The 16,136-nt window shown below is 37.1% G+C and overlaps 3 protein-coding genes across 3 annotated transcripts; 2 read left to right on the top strand and 1 right to left on the bottom strand.

Moving 5' to 3' along the window:
• The first annotated feature begins 245 nt into the window (after positions 1-245).
• On the top strand, positions 246-8,066 carry LOC113336020 (copper-transporting ATPase PAA1, chloroplastic-like). Its single transcript, XM_026582018.1, has 17 exons — positions 246-748; positions 827-880; positions 1,073-1,226; positions 3,430-3,504; positions 3,676-3,953; positions 4,494-4,727; positions 4,895-4,993; positions 5,091-5,240; positions 5,356-5,502; positions 5,788-5,838; positions 5,945-6,117; positions 6,275-6,407; positions 6,527-6,624; positions 6,803-7,043; positions 7,123-7,326; positions 7,412-7,492; positions 7,627-8,066. The coding sequence occupies exons 1-17, from the start codon at positions 299-301 to the stop codon at positions 7,867-7,869; spliced, it is 2,865 nt and encodes a 954-aa protein (XP_026437803.1). The 5' UTR covers positions 246-298; the 3' UTR covers positions 7,870-8,066.
• A 1,285-nt stretch (positions 8,067-9,351) lies between these two features.
• LOC113336118 (U-box domain-containing protein 4-like) lies at positions 9,352-12,633 on the top strand. The gene is made up of 2 exons (XM_026582111.1): positions 9,352-10,915; positions 12,212-12,633. Exons 1-2 carry the CDS (start codon positions 9,596-9,598, stop codon positions 12,272-12,274), a joined length of 1,383 nt encoding a protein of 460 aa, XP_026437896.1. The 5' UTR covers positions 9,352-9,595; the 3' UTR covers positions 12,275-12,633.
• A 1,171-nt stretch (positions 12,634-13,804) lies between these two features.
• Positions 13,805-15,559, bottom strand: LOC113336170 (alkane hydroxylase MAH1-like). The gene has a single exon (XM_026582158.1). The coding sequence runs from the start codon at positions 15,537-15,539 to the stop codon at positions 13,968-13,970; it is 1,572 nt and encodes a 523-aa protein (XP_026437943.1). The 5' UTR covers positions 15,540-15,559; the 3' UTR covers positions 13,805-13,967.
• Between the last annotated feature and the right edge of the window lie 577 nt (positions 15,560-16,136).

Raw genomic sequence — 16,136 nt, 5'->3', positions numbered from 1 at the left:
TTTTGTTTAAAAAGAAATCGAGACCACTGCCAATTCTATATCCGAACATGATCCAAATTGATTGCACGATTAATAACTAATCCAAATCGGACTAATCAACTACAACTAATCTTCCAGTAAGGCACGTGATACACGCGAAACTCCCAAAAATCTCGTGGCAGTTACGAAATTAAACCGGAAACCTAGTGGTAAATATATCCTTGATCCCGCTTTCTCCACCAACTATTTATGAGTAGGTAGTCCAATGAAGTTATGGGAGAAAGAGTTGTTTATCAAAACAATCTCTGGAAGAATCCCAATGGATTCAACAATCTCTTCTGCGATATCACTCCTAGCATTATCTAAAACCCTAACATCATCATCATCCAAACCAGTAATTTCAAATCTTAATCGCCAATTTAATGAATCCCTAACCAAACGATTTTGTAGTAACAGCAGTAAGATTATCAAGTGTGGTGGTGAAATTCAGAGATTTAATGAATTGCTTTCGTTATCATCTTGTTCTGGAAAATTGATTCGGAGTTGTTATATTAGAAGAAATTCTAGATTAGCTTGTATTTCTAGTTCTGCTTCTTCTTTTTCTTCTTACAGTGGTGGTGGTGATGGGAATATTGGTGCTGGTGGTGGTGGTGATGGGAATGGTGGCGGTGGTGGATCTAGTGAAGGTGAGATTGGAGCGAAATCGGTTGTTGCTGGAGTTGAAGAAATTTCATCCTTGTCTCCTGAAGTTATCGTACTTGATGTTGGTGTAAGTAATTTTGAGAACAATTTTAGTTTCAATTTCAGTTTTGAATCTTAATTTGTATCTAATAATGTGTTCTTGCAGGGAATGACTTGCGGAGGATGTGCAGGGAAAGTGAAGAGAATACTAGAAAATCAAGTAAGTGTCAGTTAAGATTGATTTTAACTGTTAATTTGATTTAGATTGTTGTGTGCGCCAATTTTAGGGCAACAACCTCAAAAAGATCAGAGAAAAGAAGTATAAGTGTTGAAACTTGTAGAGGATCTTTGATGTGCATGACCAATGGCACTTGATGTTGATGATTTTGTATTGGATTATGTGTATGAGCAGCCACAGGTAGCTAGTTGCACTGTCAATCTTGCAACAGAGACAGCAATTGTATGGCCAGTTCCTGAACTTAAGGAAACTGAGAATTGGCAACAAGTGATAGGGGAGACGCTTGCGAAGCACTTGACTAATTGTGGCTTTAATTCTAATCTTCGAGGTACTTATACTTTCTACTATTTATCACTATCTGTATGTATGAGTATTTACTGTAGTACTCGTTGGCCTTAGTCTTAATGTTGTGGTCTTATTTGCTTCTCCATCTGACTAGCCATGCTAAAATTTTGCTGCCCAACTTTTGTTGATCTCTTCTAGCTGAGGGCACATGCTAGTGCATTACAAAGAACTAATTTAAGACATGTTTGGATTAGCCAATTTGCAAACCAAAGCAACACTTACATTAAACTTTGAACTGTTGTGCATCCTTGTATAGTTGAACTGACATTCTTTTTTATTTCGTGGATTCTGGCACTATGACAAGGAACTCATTAGGAAAGACTATCTAGGTTTTCATGCTCCATGAACGTAGCTTGTGTATTTGATTTGTTATGGTTGTGCTTTTGCACTGTATTGATTCATTCGTTCTACTGTAGTCGCACTTCGTATGTAATTTGATTTGTTACAGTTGTGCTGTTGCACTGCATTGATTCTTTCGTCTGCGGTAGTTGCACTTTGTATGTATAGTCAAGTCGGCCTTCATTACTCTAACCATTCCTATACTCTCGCTACGAACCTACCAATCTTCAAAATAATGAGATAACTGTATCTTGCATGGAATTTATTTTTTCCTCTATACATGTTAGGTTATTGCTCATTAGACATGTCTATCATGTGAGATATTGGTCACAATTTATGGGTGACAGATGAAAGGTGTTCTACATTAAGCATGCTCCGAGGATCATGTGATGTAATTCTCCTTCACTTGCAATGTTGATGAGTTCCCAAGAGAGTGTATAAAATTTTGTGATTCGTGCAAAAGCACCTCATAAAATCTTTTGATTTAGAATAGACCTATCATTTACATGAGATTAAACCCTGAATGCACTAGTATGGTGGCGAACTGTTTCTTTCTCCATCTAAGAAGTTTATTTCTTTACCGAAGGACTTAAGATGGCCATTAAAGTCAAAACTAGAACTTACCCCAGTACTAGTTTATAACCACTTTAGATCAGAGCAGGGTGCTGTCCCTCCATTTACAACCCTACCCTCTAGTAACAAGTTTGTAGAAGTAAAATATTGGGAGGAGACATGTTGCACGCCTTATTCTCTTAGTTCCGCAGAGGCTTTCTTTTAGTCTTATGTATACCAGGATTTATTTAGCTGTATGCTGAAGCTTACTTGTAAATGTTGGTCTCGTGGGAGATTTTATGTTCCTATCACACCCTTCTGTAGAGTTGCAAGTGCAAGTGGCAATTGCTGTGGGTAAACTTTTGTTTGAATCTTTTCATTGAACATGGAAGAAAAGGTTTCACATGAAGCTTGGTGGGTCATTGGCAGGTCAAGGAGCTATTGAAGCAGAAATTGTTTCATAGGCTGGAAAGGATCTGCTCTTAGGGATACCTCAACGTAGCAATGGTATGTCAATGTCTCACTTGGTTTCACTTTCCTGATGAATCATACCATAAGACAGCATCATGATCTTTTCACCACATTAGATGGATGCATAGGGTACAAATTTAGTCTGATAAATCCTTTTTATATTACTAGGTGAGTCTCAGCAGCTGCGGTCGGTGAATTTTGTTGGAGAATGGGCATATATTTTCATGGAAGTTGATAATTTGTGGACAACTGATGCAATTGATCCTAAGTATCAATAGATCACGTTTTTGTATCTTTCTATAAAATAAAAACTTCGCTGTATTTTAATCATAAAATAAGATCAACTTATGTAAGAGGAGTTGAATAGTGTTTCTATTAGGTTTGTCTTTGTATTACGTGCTTGTTGTTTTCCTCTCGTCAGATCAATTACTAGGTTAACTTTTGTTTGTGGTTTGTTCCACCTAAACCAGAGAGGTAGAGTTGTAAAATTTTAATGTATGTTACGAATTGATACATATAATCGGAAATCATGCAAGATTTTTTCTTTCGATGTTCTGTTTGTCCATGTCCTGTAACTCAATTGTTAAAATGCTTGTCTATGGTGCTCAGTTGCTTCAGTATCATAACTGTGTATCTTCCCGAATGGTTAATTGTGCTCTTAAGTATACAGTTTTGCTGTCTGATGCTTCAAACTCGTTTATTTATTTATTTATTTATTATTTTTTCACTTTTCCCCCTTTTGTTTTTTTGGGTTCCGATTTAAACATTACCATGATATACAGTCGGAATCATGTATTATAGTTTGAGTGTTTGCTGATGTGCAGATTCTGCAAGAGATAATGTGTTCAAAATATTTGAGAGGAAGATGGAAGAAAAGCGTGCTCGCCTGAAACAAAGTGGTAATTGTTAACTCACATACCATCTCCTGTTCAATGTCTACACCGTGACTTAGCCTACTTGCTTTGTTATTTTCCGAAGGTTTTCAGAAATTTTGTTAACTTTATGTGCTTTATTTGATGGTACACATTTGGAAGATGTTGTCAGTCTAATTAATCATGCTAATTTAACAGGTAGGGAGTTTGCTGTCTCTTTGGCTCTGTGTACAGTATGTGTTGTTGGTCATCTCTCCCATTTTCTAGGAACTAATGCTTCATGGATCCATGCACTTCACTCAACTCGATTTCACCTGTCTTTATCGTTATTTACATTGCTTGGTCCTGGACGGCGACTCATTTTTGATGGTATAAAAAGTCTTTTGAAGGGGGCTCCAAACATGAATACCTTAGTAGGTCTCGGAGCGTTATCATCCTTTGCTGTCAGTTCTATAGCCGCGTTAATACCAAAACTGGTAAGCAACATCTATTGCTTGGATATTGTTCCAATTGATTTTCTCACGGCTAGTGTAATATGAGTTGAACTTCTGAATACTTGTGATCTGTAATAGAGTCCTTCTTTCTTTATGTTGCCGATTTGCTTGTTGATAGCATATATGAAATATTGATGTAAATTAGTCTATTTATTTACGCTAATATTTGGTTTTAATTAAGGTGACACCGATGACATTACCATGAAGCCAATGCTTGTACTTTTGTGAGAAATCTCAGTTTTGTACTTTTTTACAATCAGAAATTGATTTGTTGAATTGCTCACTTAAAAATAATGTTGTAACTATGAGCAAGTGATTTGAGACACTGTTGTGGTTCAACAGTAATCCTTGCTGTAATGCATCACTCTTAATAGTCAAGCTGATACGAATCAAAGATTCATTGAGATTAAGGTGGCTTTAGCTTGTGAATTACTATGATGGAGGGTGGTTTTTTGTCATGTAAACAATTCTCTAGCATACACGGGTCTTGATACAATAATGCCTTGCCTTCTACTTGTACAGGGTTGGAAAACATTTTTCGAGGAACCAATAATGTTAATAGCAGTTGTGTTGTTAGGGAGGAACCTTGAGCAGTGGGCAAAGTTGAAATCTGCCAGTGACATGACAGGACTTCTGAGTATTTTACCATCAAAAGCCCGTCTTATGGTGAATCCTGATATAGAAGATGGGGGCTCGGTTGTTGAAGTATCATGCAATGATCTCTCTGTTGGAGATCGAATTATTGTACTACCTGGAGTAAGTAAACGACATCATTTTTCCTTTGGTCCATGGGTTTTTTTCCAGGAGAAAATGTGTTACTTTCAGAACTCCATTCTAAGTCTCACTATGGAATTGTTATTAGTAATTTAGTATGTGATTTACTTTCTTTGAAACCCGGATTAACATGTGCTTTCATCGATTAGGACCGCATACCAGCAGATGGAATTGTAAGAGCTGGCCGAAGCACAGTAGACGAATCAAGTTTAACAGGGGAGCCGCTACCAGTAACAAAACTACCTGGGGTATTACTATTTTCTATTTAGTGAATTGCATTTATTATTGAAGCGTTGGCGTGATTGGCAATTGCTGTTGAGATAATTGCTTATTTATGTGTTATAGGCTGAAGTTTCTGGAGGAAGTATTAACCTAAATGGTACTCTTACAGTTGAAGTAAGAAGACCAGGTGGTGAGACTGTCATGGGTGACATCATTCGCATGGTGGACGAAGCACAGGGCAAGGAAGCTCCTGTGCAGCGTCTGGCTGATAAGGTCCATCTTCCTGTTCTCATTCAACTAGACCAAAAGTGGTCGTTCTTGTACAGTGTGAGTCTTGGTTCGGTCATTTCTAGCTTTTGACTGAAGAAAGTTGTGTTCCTTTAATCAGGTTGCTGGAAACTTCACATACGGAGTCATGGCACTCTCAGCTGCTACATTTATGTTTTGGAACCTCTTCGGTGCTCAAATAATACCACCTACCATTTACCAAGGAAGCTCAGTTTCACTGGCATTGCAGCTGTCCTGCACTGTTCTGGTATTATTCCACTGAACCTGTATCTGAAATTCTAAGAAAATGCATTTGATTCCAAGCATCATTCGAGTGTTCTTATTTGGTTTACCAAATACCAATGGGTGTAATATGAGAATGTGCACTCTTGGAGATGTTTTCTTATAAGTAAAACTGTTATGTCCACTATAAGTTACTTTTCGAAGTCTATATTTTAAATGCAGACATGGTTATAAAGATGCTCTTATGAGATTTGGCTTTCTTGTGTCCATTTGGTTGCTAGCAGCTGATATACATTTCTCATTGTTGCAGGTTATAGCCTGTCCTTGTGCACTTGGCCTAGCGACACCTATTGCTGTGCTGGTAACCTTCTAGTTAGAAAACTCAAACTCATTAAAATGATCCATGTTCTTGCCTGTCTACCCGTTTTTACTGTTAAATTAATTGGTCTGGAGTAATTTCTTTCTAGGTCGGAACTTCACTTGGAGCGACCAAAGGGTTGCTTTTGCGTGGTGGGAATGTCTTGGAGAAGTTTGCATTAGTTAACACAGTTGTATTTGACAAGACTGGGACTTTGACAATTGGAAGACCTGCAGTGACCAAAGTTGTTACTCGTGGACTTGTGGAAGACACATTTTCAAAGTGAGTATTTACAAGTACTCATCCTCTAGGTGAAGTTTGGAATGATGAGATTTTTGTTTTTTGAACATGCATATATTTTCTTTGAACTCAGCTCTGTTTTACAAGGCTTTGGGATGTGATTGGTCGTTAAAATAACAATGAAAACATTCTGGTGCAGATCAAGTGGTAACCACAAATTGGCAGAAATCGAGGTTCTTAGGTTGGCTGCTGGAGTTGAATCAAATACGATACATCCAGTCGGAAAAGCTATTGTGGAAGCTGCTAGAGCAGCTGGTTGTCTGAATGTAAAGGTAATCATGCCAATTTCCATTGACAGGGGGTCCTACTCAATTGTTTTGTCATGTGTATGGTGATATCATCATTTTCGGTTGCTGTTAAAAGAACGTTAAAAGAATATATTTTGGAACAGGTGGCAGATGGGACATTTAGAGAGGAACCTGGTTCAGGTGCAGTTGCAACAATCGAACAAAAATTAGTGTCAGTTGGAACACTGGAATGGGTTCAAAGGTAATTTGGTGATCTCTGTGCTTGTCCCTCTATATAAAACACTTTTTAACTTGATCCAGTATATATTTTTTATCCTGATATTTTGATTTCAATCAAGATTGATGTTGAGCATAGGTTACGCAAGATGTGTTGTCTGTTGTCATCAGTTTTTGTTCACGATTGAACTCCTTTTCTGCAGGCATGGAGTTCATGAGAACCCCTTCCTAGAAGTGGAAGAGTTTAAGAACCAATCATCTGTATATGTAGGGGTTGATGGTGTTTTAATGGGTCTTATATATTTTGAGGACAAACTCAGAGAAGATGCACGTGATGTGGTTGAATCTCTGTCTAAGCAAGGGATAAGCATATTCATGCTATCAGGTGACAAAAAACATGCGGCAGAGTATGTGGCATCCCTCGTAGGCATCCCTAAAGAGAGGGTATGAATTAGCTTAAACCTTTACATCACCTGTGCTCTTTTCACTGAATACCATGTAACTAATGTCTCAATGTTGACAGGTGTTATCTGGAGTGAAACCAGAAGATAAGAAAAAATTCATTAGCGATCTCCGTAAAGATCAGAAAATTGTAGCGATGGTTGGCGATGGAATTAATGATACTGCTGCCTTAGCGTTATCAGACGTCGGAGTAGCCATGGGTGGAGGTGTAGGAGCTGCCAGTGATGTGTCTTCTGTTGTGTTAATGGGAAACAGACTTACACAGGTATCAAAATAATAATGCATTTCCATTTATGATGAAGTGATGATATTTATTGTTTGAAACTAACATCTGTTGTCTTCCCATGCAGCTGCTTGATGCTATGGAACTGAGCAGACTAACCATGAAAACTGTGAAACAAAATCTCTGGTGGGCGTTCGCTTATAACATTGTAAGTTCTATCGTTGCTAAACAATCATAGAGTACATTAGAGTGAGATGAATTTTCCCTTTGAAACACGAAACATTTGTTGTCAATCAAATTTGAAGGTCTTCAACCTAAAACTGAGAGTTATTGCTTTAACAGGTTGGGATTCCAATTGCCGCTGGGTTATTGCTTCCCGTCACCGGAACGATGCTGACTCCATCAATCGCTGCAGCTCTCATGGCCTTCAGTTCCCTTGGAGTGGTGTCAAATTCCCTTCTTTTAAGACCTAGATTTGCCTCGAAACAGCACACGGTCTACAAACTTCCAAGCACCTCCAAGTCAGTGGACCCTCGGTTTGACAAAGATAGCAAATTTGAGTCCTCTTACACTGGCACCAAATGAAAGACAGAAATTTTGTTAAATGTATCTTCTGTTTTACATGGTATAAATTGAAATATAATGTAGTTTAGTTAGAAAGTTAGCCTCTGGATCTTATTTATCCATCTAGAGGTGATTGATTTTTCTGTGGTGAGAACACTGCCTTGCTGTAAATTATTTTCAATTCATTGGGAAATAATCAAAAAATAAATTTCCGTAGACATAAGAGTAGGTCTTAGAGCAAGGGCTATGGGGTTGAGAGTCTGGTTCAAAATAGACCTAACTTAGGAGATCTTATAATTCCATAAAAAGAGTTATCATCCATCGACATCGAGTTCTTGGTTGAATTGTAAAGTTAATGGATGCCAATGATACAAGTCATTAACCTGTAATGTTTCCAGAGAGTTTCTTACTGGGTACTGTAAATTAATCATGACACCAGTGCAGATAGGTTGATAGTTGTCCTACTTGATGGATTTTTGCTTGTCACAGCCGTTGTAGTTTGGATCCATGATTGTCCCAAACTACCGTTAGTAATATTGGCCCTAATATTGTGTGGGGGATAATGCCGACAGACATTGATGTCAAATCAATTCGGCCGGGTGCACTCAAAAGGAAAACCCACGTTAATACGGCCGAGCAAAACTGTTTTTTTTTTTTTTTTTTCATGCGAGTGTAATATTCTAAGTTTTAATCAATGATTTTAAGTAACTTGGCAACTTCAAGGATCTTTCACCGGGAAAAATTCTGAATTTTTCTGGTAAAACCTTGTAAACACGTGAACAGATTCAGACCAAGAATTTCATGATTAGCAGGTCTCTAAATTTAACTAGATGAATCCAGAGTTTTTTTGCTAGAAAATTTATAATTTTTCTTGTACGTTTCTATAAATTCTGAATTTTTCGATATCGTTAATAGAAGTATCAGTTTGAGAGGAGGATACCAAATTTCATATAAGATAAACAAAAACAAACAGAATGCCTAGTAATTTCTGATATTGCTTGGTGCAAGGAGATGAAACTGATTTAAATAGATGGGTGTATAAACAAATCCTCTTCAATAATAACTTGGGAAAATGAAGCCGATGCCTTCGATATGTCAAAAGAGTATTTCATATTGAAAGTGTCATTTTCCTAGAGTACGTAATAAAGCTGCTGATGATCTTGCAAAACATAACAGAAAGTTTAGAATTATAAGGGTTTGGTTAGACAATCCACCTGCTTTCTTTGAGAGTCGGTTGATGTTAGATAATTTGAGCTTTACAAGTTCATAATAATCACTTATCTTTGGCATAAAAAAAAAAACACTGGTGGGTGGAACATTTCACCAACCGGAGACTCGCCGGCACCTATTTCTATAGCATTCTTCTTCTTTCGGTTGGTAACGGCCGATACGGCTATGTTTTGGTATCGGTTAGTTGTGAAGAATAATGATGTGGCAGTGTGGAGTTAATATGTTGTTCCCGATAATAAAGAATGAACACTCACCGACAACTCTTATCTTTCTCTCAGTCTTCTTCTTCTTCTTCTCTCCTTGGAAACACTCCAGTCCAGACTCTCTCCAGTACCCTTTAGTAGTAACTTTTTCCCATCAAAATATCCCCATTATCCTATTCTCTATTATTCCTTCCTTCTTCATTCTTCTTCTTCATAATTCCAAAAAACAAAATCTAATGAAAATGAATGAATAAATAAATTTCAATAACCAGATTTCCTTCCTCACCTCCATATTCTGGATCAATTCTTCAAAAATGGTTTCAGTAGAGGATCCAAATCATCATCATCATCAACAACAAGGATCAACAATTGTTTCGTCTTCTTCCTGTTCTTCAACGAAGATTCAGAGACAAGTCGGAAGATCAATGAGAACTATCCGTTCAACTATTTTTCAAAATCACGATGATCATCATCAACATTCTTATATCGGTGGAGATTCAGGTGAAATTTTGACGGAATCTGTTATGGATTTTAGATTACATGAGCTTGTGTTAAACAGCAATAAGAAGAAAGATACATCAATAGATTTTGATTTTCTTAATATTTCTCAAGCATTTAGTGATTTCTCTGCTTGTAGTAGTGATATTTCTGGTGAATTACAGAGATTAGCTTGTTTCTCAACGACAACAGCACAGGAAGTTATTGATTCTTTACATAACAGTCAAGAGATTATTGAAACAACAGATCCGTGGTATGGATATTTACAGAGAGAGCGTCATTCGTCGGAGATTGTGTCTGAGATTGTTTCTTCTACTGATAATCTTGAACAAGCTGTTCAGATCTGTATACAAGGTCTTAATTCTGAATCGGCTGCTTTGAAAAGATCATCGGCGGAGAAATTACGGCTGCTGGCGAAGAATAGATCGGAGAATCGGGCGTTAATCGGTGAATCGGGTGCAATTCAAGCTTTAGTTCCTTTATTACGTTGTTCTTCTGATCCATGGACACAAGAACATGCCGTAACAGCATTGTTGAACCTTTCATTACATGAAGGTAACAAAACATTGATTACGGAATCTGGTGCTATTAAACCTCTTGTTTATGTTCTTAAGACCGGAACTGAAACATCCAAACAAAATGCAGCTTGTGCTTTGTTAAGTCTTGCATTAATTGAAGATAATAAGAATTCAATTGGTGTATGTGGAGCAATTCCTCCATTAGTTTCTTTGTTATTGACTGGATCGAATCGAGGGAAGAAAGATGCGTTAACCACGCTTTATAAGTTATGTTCAATGAAGCAAAATAAAGAAAGAGCTGTTAATGCTGGAGCTGTTAAACCGCTTTTGGAATTTGTTTCGGAACAGACAAGTGGGTTGGCTGAAAAGGCTATGGTGGTTTTGAGTAGTTTAGCTTGTGTTGAAGAGGGTAGGGAGGCTATTGTTGATGAAGGCGGTATTTCGATTTTGGTTGAAGCTATTGAATATGGATCGGTGAAAAGGACAGAGTTTGCTGTTGTCACAATCTTGCAACTTTGTGTGGATGATATGAGAAATAGAGGATTGCTAGTGAGGGAAGGCGTGATTCCTCCGCTTGTTGCTCTGTCTCAATCTGGTACTGCTAGAGCTAAAGAGAAGGTATGATTCATTCATTGATCTATTACTTGCAAATTTCTAGCCATGTATCTTTGTTAGGGGAAATATTACTGGCAACCAACAATTGTTTTTTATTTTTCACTTTAATCATTCTTATTAGACTCTGTTTACACACTGTCCTGCGATTATGCCCTCTGGACTTTTCAAGTTTTATCCCTTGAGCATGAGTCCAATCTTGTCAAGATCGTAGCCCTTACATTGGAGTGAACAAGTATAAGAATTAGTGGAACGGCATTAAGAGAAAGACGGTAGCAAGTAATGTCTGTTAACTTTTTCTTAGAGACCTCTGATATATTAGTCTAACAATTCACTTGATAAATTTACCAACAAGAGTTACATACTGCCGACAATACAAAATAGTTTGTCGGTTATGTAGAGCCGACAACACAATTGAAACGTCTTTTGTAGGCTTTTTCAATTGTGTTGTCGGCTTTACATAACTGACGAATTATTTCATATTGTCTGTGACTCTGTAATATGGAGCAACTGTTGTTAGGCTTAGTAAGTAGTGCTATAATATACCGAATCGTTACTATATTAGCGCGCGATTTTATTGATGCATATAGCTGACTATAAAATAGCTTGTTGGCTATGTATAGTGCTGACAAAACAATTAGAAAGTAGTTTTGTAGCCTTTACAAAGCTGGCAAGCCGTGATCACGTTATCAGTTTTATGTTACCAGCAAACTGTTTTATGGTCAACCGTATGGGTCTGAAAATTCTTGGTTGTGATGAAAGAAAACAAAATGCTTCGCTGGATATTCATAGCGTCTTTTTATTATGGTGGTTTTTGATCAACTTAAGTGGGTATAATCTTACTGCATCAGGTCTTGATTCTTGAATGTTTCCTCAAGCATGCACCAAGTTGCATAAATTGAGCCTAAAAATGTGATTCTTATACTACTAGGTTTGAACTTTTGTCGCCATGTCATTCATAATTAATCTAGGGCCGTAGTTGTCTAGGAGCCAAGTATCAGATGTTTTTAAGTCCATTCGGAAATGTTTGCTATGATTAATTTTGTATATGTGGACATAGTTGGTCTTGAACTGGTTTTCTTGTTTATATTTATCAAAACTGTTAAGTAAAATGTGATTGGGAAAACATGAAGATACAGAAGATTGTTTCTTTTTTCTGATAGAGTTTGAATACATCCTAAATTTTATGCCTATTAGATAATTGCTTAATCGAATATTCCAAAATGTTAAGACAACATAAATTGGATACATAAGTCTTTATTACATGATTTAGTAATTTTGTATGTTTTGATGCATTCGCAGGCTGAGACACTGCTTGGATATTTGAGAGAACCCAGACAAGCAGCTACAACTTCAGGTTCTTGAAAAATAGGCATTAACCTGGTTGTTTTACTGTACATATTGTGCTCTTTTTATTTGGTAGTCTTACAAAAGAAGAGAAGAATTTGATAAAGAGATCAAATTGGAAGACGCAGGGATAGACATCTTTCTTTTAGATAAAGATGTAAATCTGTTATGTTTTTGTTTTGGCTTTCAGGGTTTTGGTTTAGGTTCTTAGAAAAGGTGATGGGTGGTTTGTTCTGGGTGTGCATACGCTGTTATTTTGTTTTTGCTTTTCTTTCGAATTTCACTGATTCCGGAGTTTTTTTCCTTTTTAAAGTTGATCTGTCATAAACCCCCCAAAAGAAATTATATGAGGCTGTCTATATTGTTAGTTGCCCTTACCTCAGTATTAAGAGCTGAAATATGAGTATCTTCCAACAGAAAGTTGTACTCGGATTGAAGAGGGAAGTTACACTCGAAATAAAAACCGAGGATCTAGATGTAAACCAGAAAGAAGAAAGCTTGGCCTTTGTTTCCATTGTTGTTTTTGAGTTCCTTGTTTCCATTTGCACTTACCTAAGCCTATTTCTTCCACTCACAAAACGGCCAACAGCCCAACACTACTTAACGGCCAACAGCCCAACACTACTTAAGATGATTGTAGTGGCAGTAAATCCTACAACCACATCCATTCAATATTATGTAGTTCTCTAAATAATCATGATGAAAATCATTTGTTTATTCATCAAAATCTTAAGATTGAATACAAAATAATACAAAGACTTTATTTGTTCTCCAAATAAACTTTCTATCTCTTAGTTTCTTGTCTAATACTCATCTTGTATAGGGTAATACATAGTGGATGACAGCTAATAGATCTCCTATTTTCGGAATCACCGTGCATTACAATCGCTCATGTACATTCGCTCAATTTCGCATACTCTACACTTTCGCACGGATCATCACACTTTACTCGTGACTATGCTGACATCATTAAATACGTCATCCTAATTTTAGTGTATGCGATATTCTTCGCTTATATTTGATGACCTTTACTTTGCATACATAATGAACGTGCGATATTTCTTTCCTACAAAGATTTCATGAGAATTGACCATCCTAGAGCCCCTAATTTTTTTTTTTTGTTTTTTTTTTGTTGTGATCTTTTTTTCTTCTGAGTTTTCTTAGTGTACGTTTTTGTTGATTGTGTATTGTATTGATGAGTTAGGCCCGGAGATTCGCATAAATGTCACCATGAAGTTTTAAAAGCTGGTGAAAAAATCTTGATGGTTAGTTTTCCCTAATAGTTCCCCGTGGAGTTTATTGTTGTTGCAGGTAGAAATGTTGATGGAAGTAAAGGTGAATGGTTTTAATTCTTTGAGCAAGAATCAATGGTATGCATGTACGTACACCCAGGTGGAAAATTAGGTGATTGGTAGTTGAGAGTTCTGACAGGCCGCTGGCCTGCCATGCCGTACCGTTAATATAGCTTGGCTGTATCCATTCAGTCAAGGCAGGCTACTTTTGCATCCATAAATTTAAAAAATCTAGGAAAACCTGCTAGAAGAGATGTAAAATGCAATACTAAATCAATACCACGACATACTATTACTGACAACAATGACCGTTTTCCCGTCTAACAGCATATTTCTATGAAATTCAAATTGAAACTATAAGAAAAACAGATGAACCCTAGCAACCGTAACAGCATGCTTAATTATCAGGAAGAGCATATTCAAATAACTCGCTTTCGTAGCTTGACTTTCAATCCATTCTCCATATGAAGCGTAATAGCCGGTTTAGGGACAATAACCTGGCCTCCCAGTACTTCAACATGAAAGTTGAAGAGAATAGCTGCGGCGACAGCCTTGATTTGTGTAAATGCCATATCTTTACCTAAACAAGTCCTTGGTCCTAAATTGAACGTAATGAATTTAGACATGTTTTCGTGGCGAATTAGCCTCCCATCATCATCTATCCATCTCTCTGGCTTAAATTTCCGACAATCTTCACCCCAAATCCATGACATTCGTCCAACTGCATAGCTTGAGATTATTATCTGCCTTCCTGGTTTTACTAAGCTACCATCTGGAAGGACAACTTCTTTTAAAACGGTTTTACTATTTAGAGGAACCGGTGGGTATAATCTTAGCGATTCACATATGGCTGCATGCAAATAAATTAGCTCACCTAAATCGCGTGCATCAAAACCATATGGCCATCCATGGGTCTCCTGCGGTGGTTCTCTCTTTTTGGAGGAATATAACACTTTCAATTCTTCAAAGATTTTCGCCTCGGCTGCAGGGGTCTTGGAAACCAACCAGAAGAACCAAATGAGACCAGATGCTAATGAATCCTTCCCGGCCAGAAACAAACTGAACATGGTGTCCCTGAGGAATTTGTCATCATTTTTAGTTGGCAAAGAAGAGATATTGGTACTGGCCATTTGTGCTTGAGTTTTGATGTGAGACGATAAGAGATCGAAACTTTTTATTCCTTGAAACAAGTCTTTCCTCTTCTGAGAAATAAGTTGATATATGCGTGCATCTATTATTTTAAGAGCTTTGGTTGTCTCTTTCTCCCAACCAATATTGAACACGCGCATTAGCTTCCACAAAAACATTGGCAGAATATGGCGATAAAGTAAAGCTTTTTGTACTTGTTCAGTAGCTTCAGCAAGATCATTTGAAGGAAGCTCAGTTGAGAGGTAATTTTCATGCACTCCAAATGCAGCGTTCATGTTGACATCGAAAGTAAATCTGGCACACACTTCTTGCAAATCAATGATGGATCCAGTTTCAGCCACATGAGCTAATAATGGAACTAATTGTTCTTCTGCAATTTTACGGCTCATGTTAGACAATAAATCTTTAAACTCACTCGCTATAAATGCAGTGTGAGCCATTCTTCTCAGTACCTTCCAAGCATCAGAATCAACAGTGAGGATTCCATCACCTAGTGGATCAAAAATTTGCATGAAATCTGGACCTTTAGGAAAATTGTGGAAATCGGTTTTAAGTATATACTCAATGTTTTTGGGGTGACAAGTAACGAAGTATCTGAGTTTTGAGAAGATTGGTCCATTAATGAAGAAAGAACCTCTGCCGTCGAGTGAAAGAAATATTCCATTAACCCCTTTAAGTAAGCGTTTAGAATTCCGTATAATCGTTGGAAGGGATCCAATGAAAAGCCAGTTTTGATAGATGGCTTTACTATTTTTCTTAAGAAAGATGCCTACAGAGAAGAAGAAGATAAACAACCCTAAGAAAATTGCAGCAGGCGTAAATGACTTTGATAAGTTAACCATTTCTTGTTTCTGTAATATGTTATGACTATGAGTCTGTGAAGGAAGTTACACGCCTTGTAAGTTGAATTTATAAGCACAGTATATGCATTTATGGTTTCTCAACTACAGTTTCAGGTACATACATGTAACTCTCCTGCTCGGTTTCGTCAAATTTGGTGAAGCAAGAAGACAGATCAATCAACTTTCTGGAGCCTATCCAACACTTAAGTGTTTTCATTATGATTATTCAAGTAAGAAACCTAACCAGGCAACAACTCTCGCAGTAATAATGATTACTAGTTTCTCAGCTACTACTATTATTGCAGTAGCTCGCAGTAATAATGATTGCTACCAGTAACTCAGCTACTACTATTATTTGAGTATGTGGTCACTTCGGTGGGCGGTGCTACCAGTATTGTGGTTACAATTGATAGTTTGATGCAACAAACAATTTCCGTATATACTATATATACAGCATCATGAAAAGGTTAAAAATAATTTTATAATCTGGGCCATTTTGATGGTTGTGCAAAATTATTTCAGAAAGATAATATATAAAATGGAAACTTAAGGATTTGCTATTATTATTACCTCCGTATAATACAGGTGAATTCCCTA

This window comes from Papaver somniferum, unplaced genomic scaffold (genome assembly GCF_003573695.1).
Source record: "Papaver somniferum cultivar HN1 unplaced genomic scaffold, ASM357369v1 unplaced-scaffold_150, whole genome shotgun sequence".
NCBI classification, from domain to species: domain Eukaryota; kingdom Viridiplantae; phylum Streptophyta; class Magnoliopsida; order Ranunculales; family Papaveraceae; genus Papaver; species Papaver somniferum.
Note: the sequence above shows the minus strand (reverse complement) of the source record. Positions and strands in the feature narration are given on the sequence as shown.

Coding starts and splice junctions, on each gene's coding strand:
- LOC113336020 (XM_026582018.1), top strand. CDS start 299: ATGGATTCAACAATCTCTTCTGCGATATCACTCCTAGCATTATCTAAA. Junction 749..826: donor TTATCGTACTTGATGTTGGT/GTAAGTAATTTT, acceptor GTGTTCTTGCAG/GGAATGACTTGCGGAGGATG. Junction 5,839..5,944: donor CGACACCTATTGCTGTGCTG/GTAACCTTCTAG, acceptor ATTTCTTTCTAG/GTCGGAACTTCACTTGGAGC.
- LOC113336118 (XM_026582111.1), top strand. CDS start 9,596: ATGGTTTCAGTAGAGGATCCAAATCATCATCATCATCAACAACAAGGA. Junction 10,916..12,211: donor CTGCTAGAGCTAAAGAGAAG/GTATGATTCATT, acceptor ATGCATTCGCAG/GCTGAGACACTGCTTGGATA.
- LOC113336170 (XM_026582158.1), bottom strand. CDS start 15,539: ATGGTTAACTTATCAAAGTCATTTACGCCTGCTGCAATTTTCTTAGGG.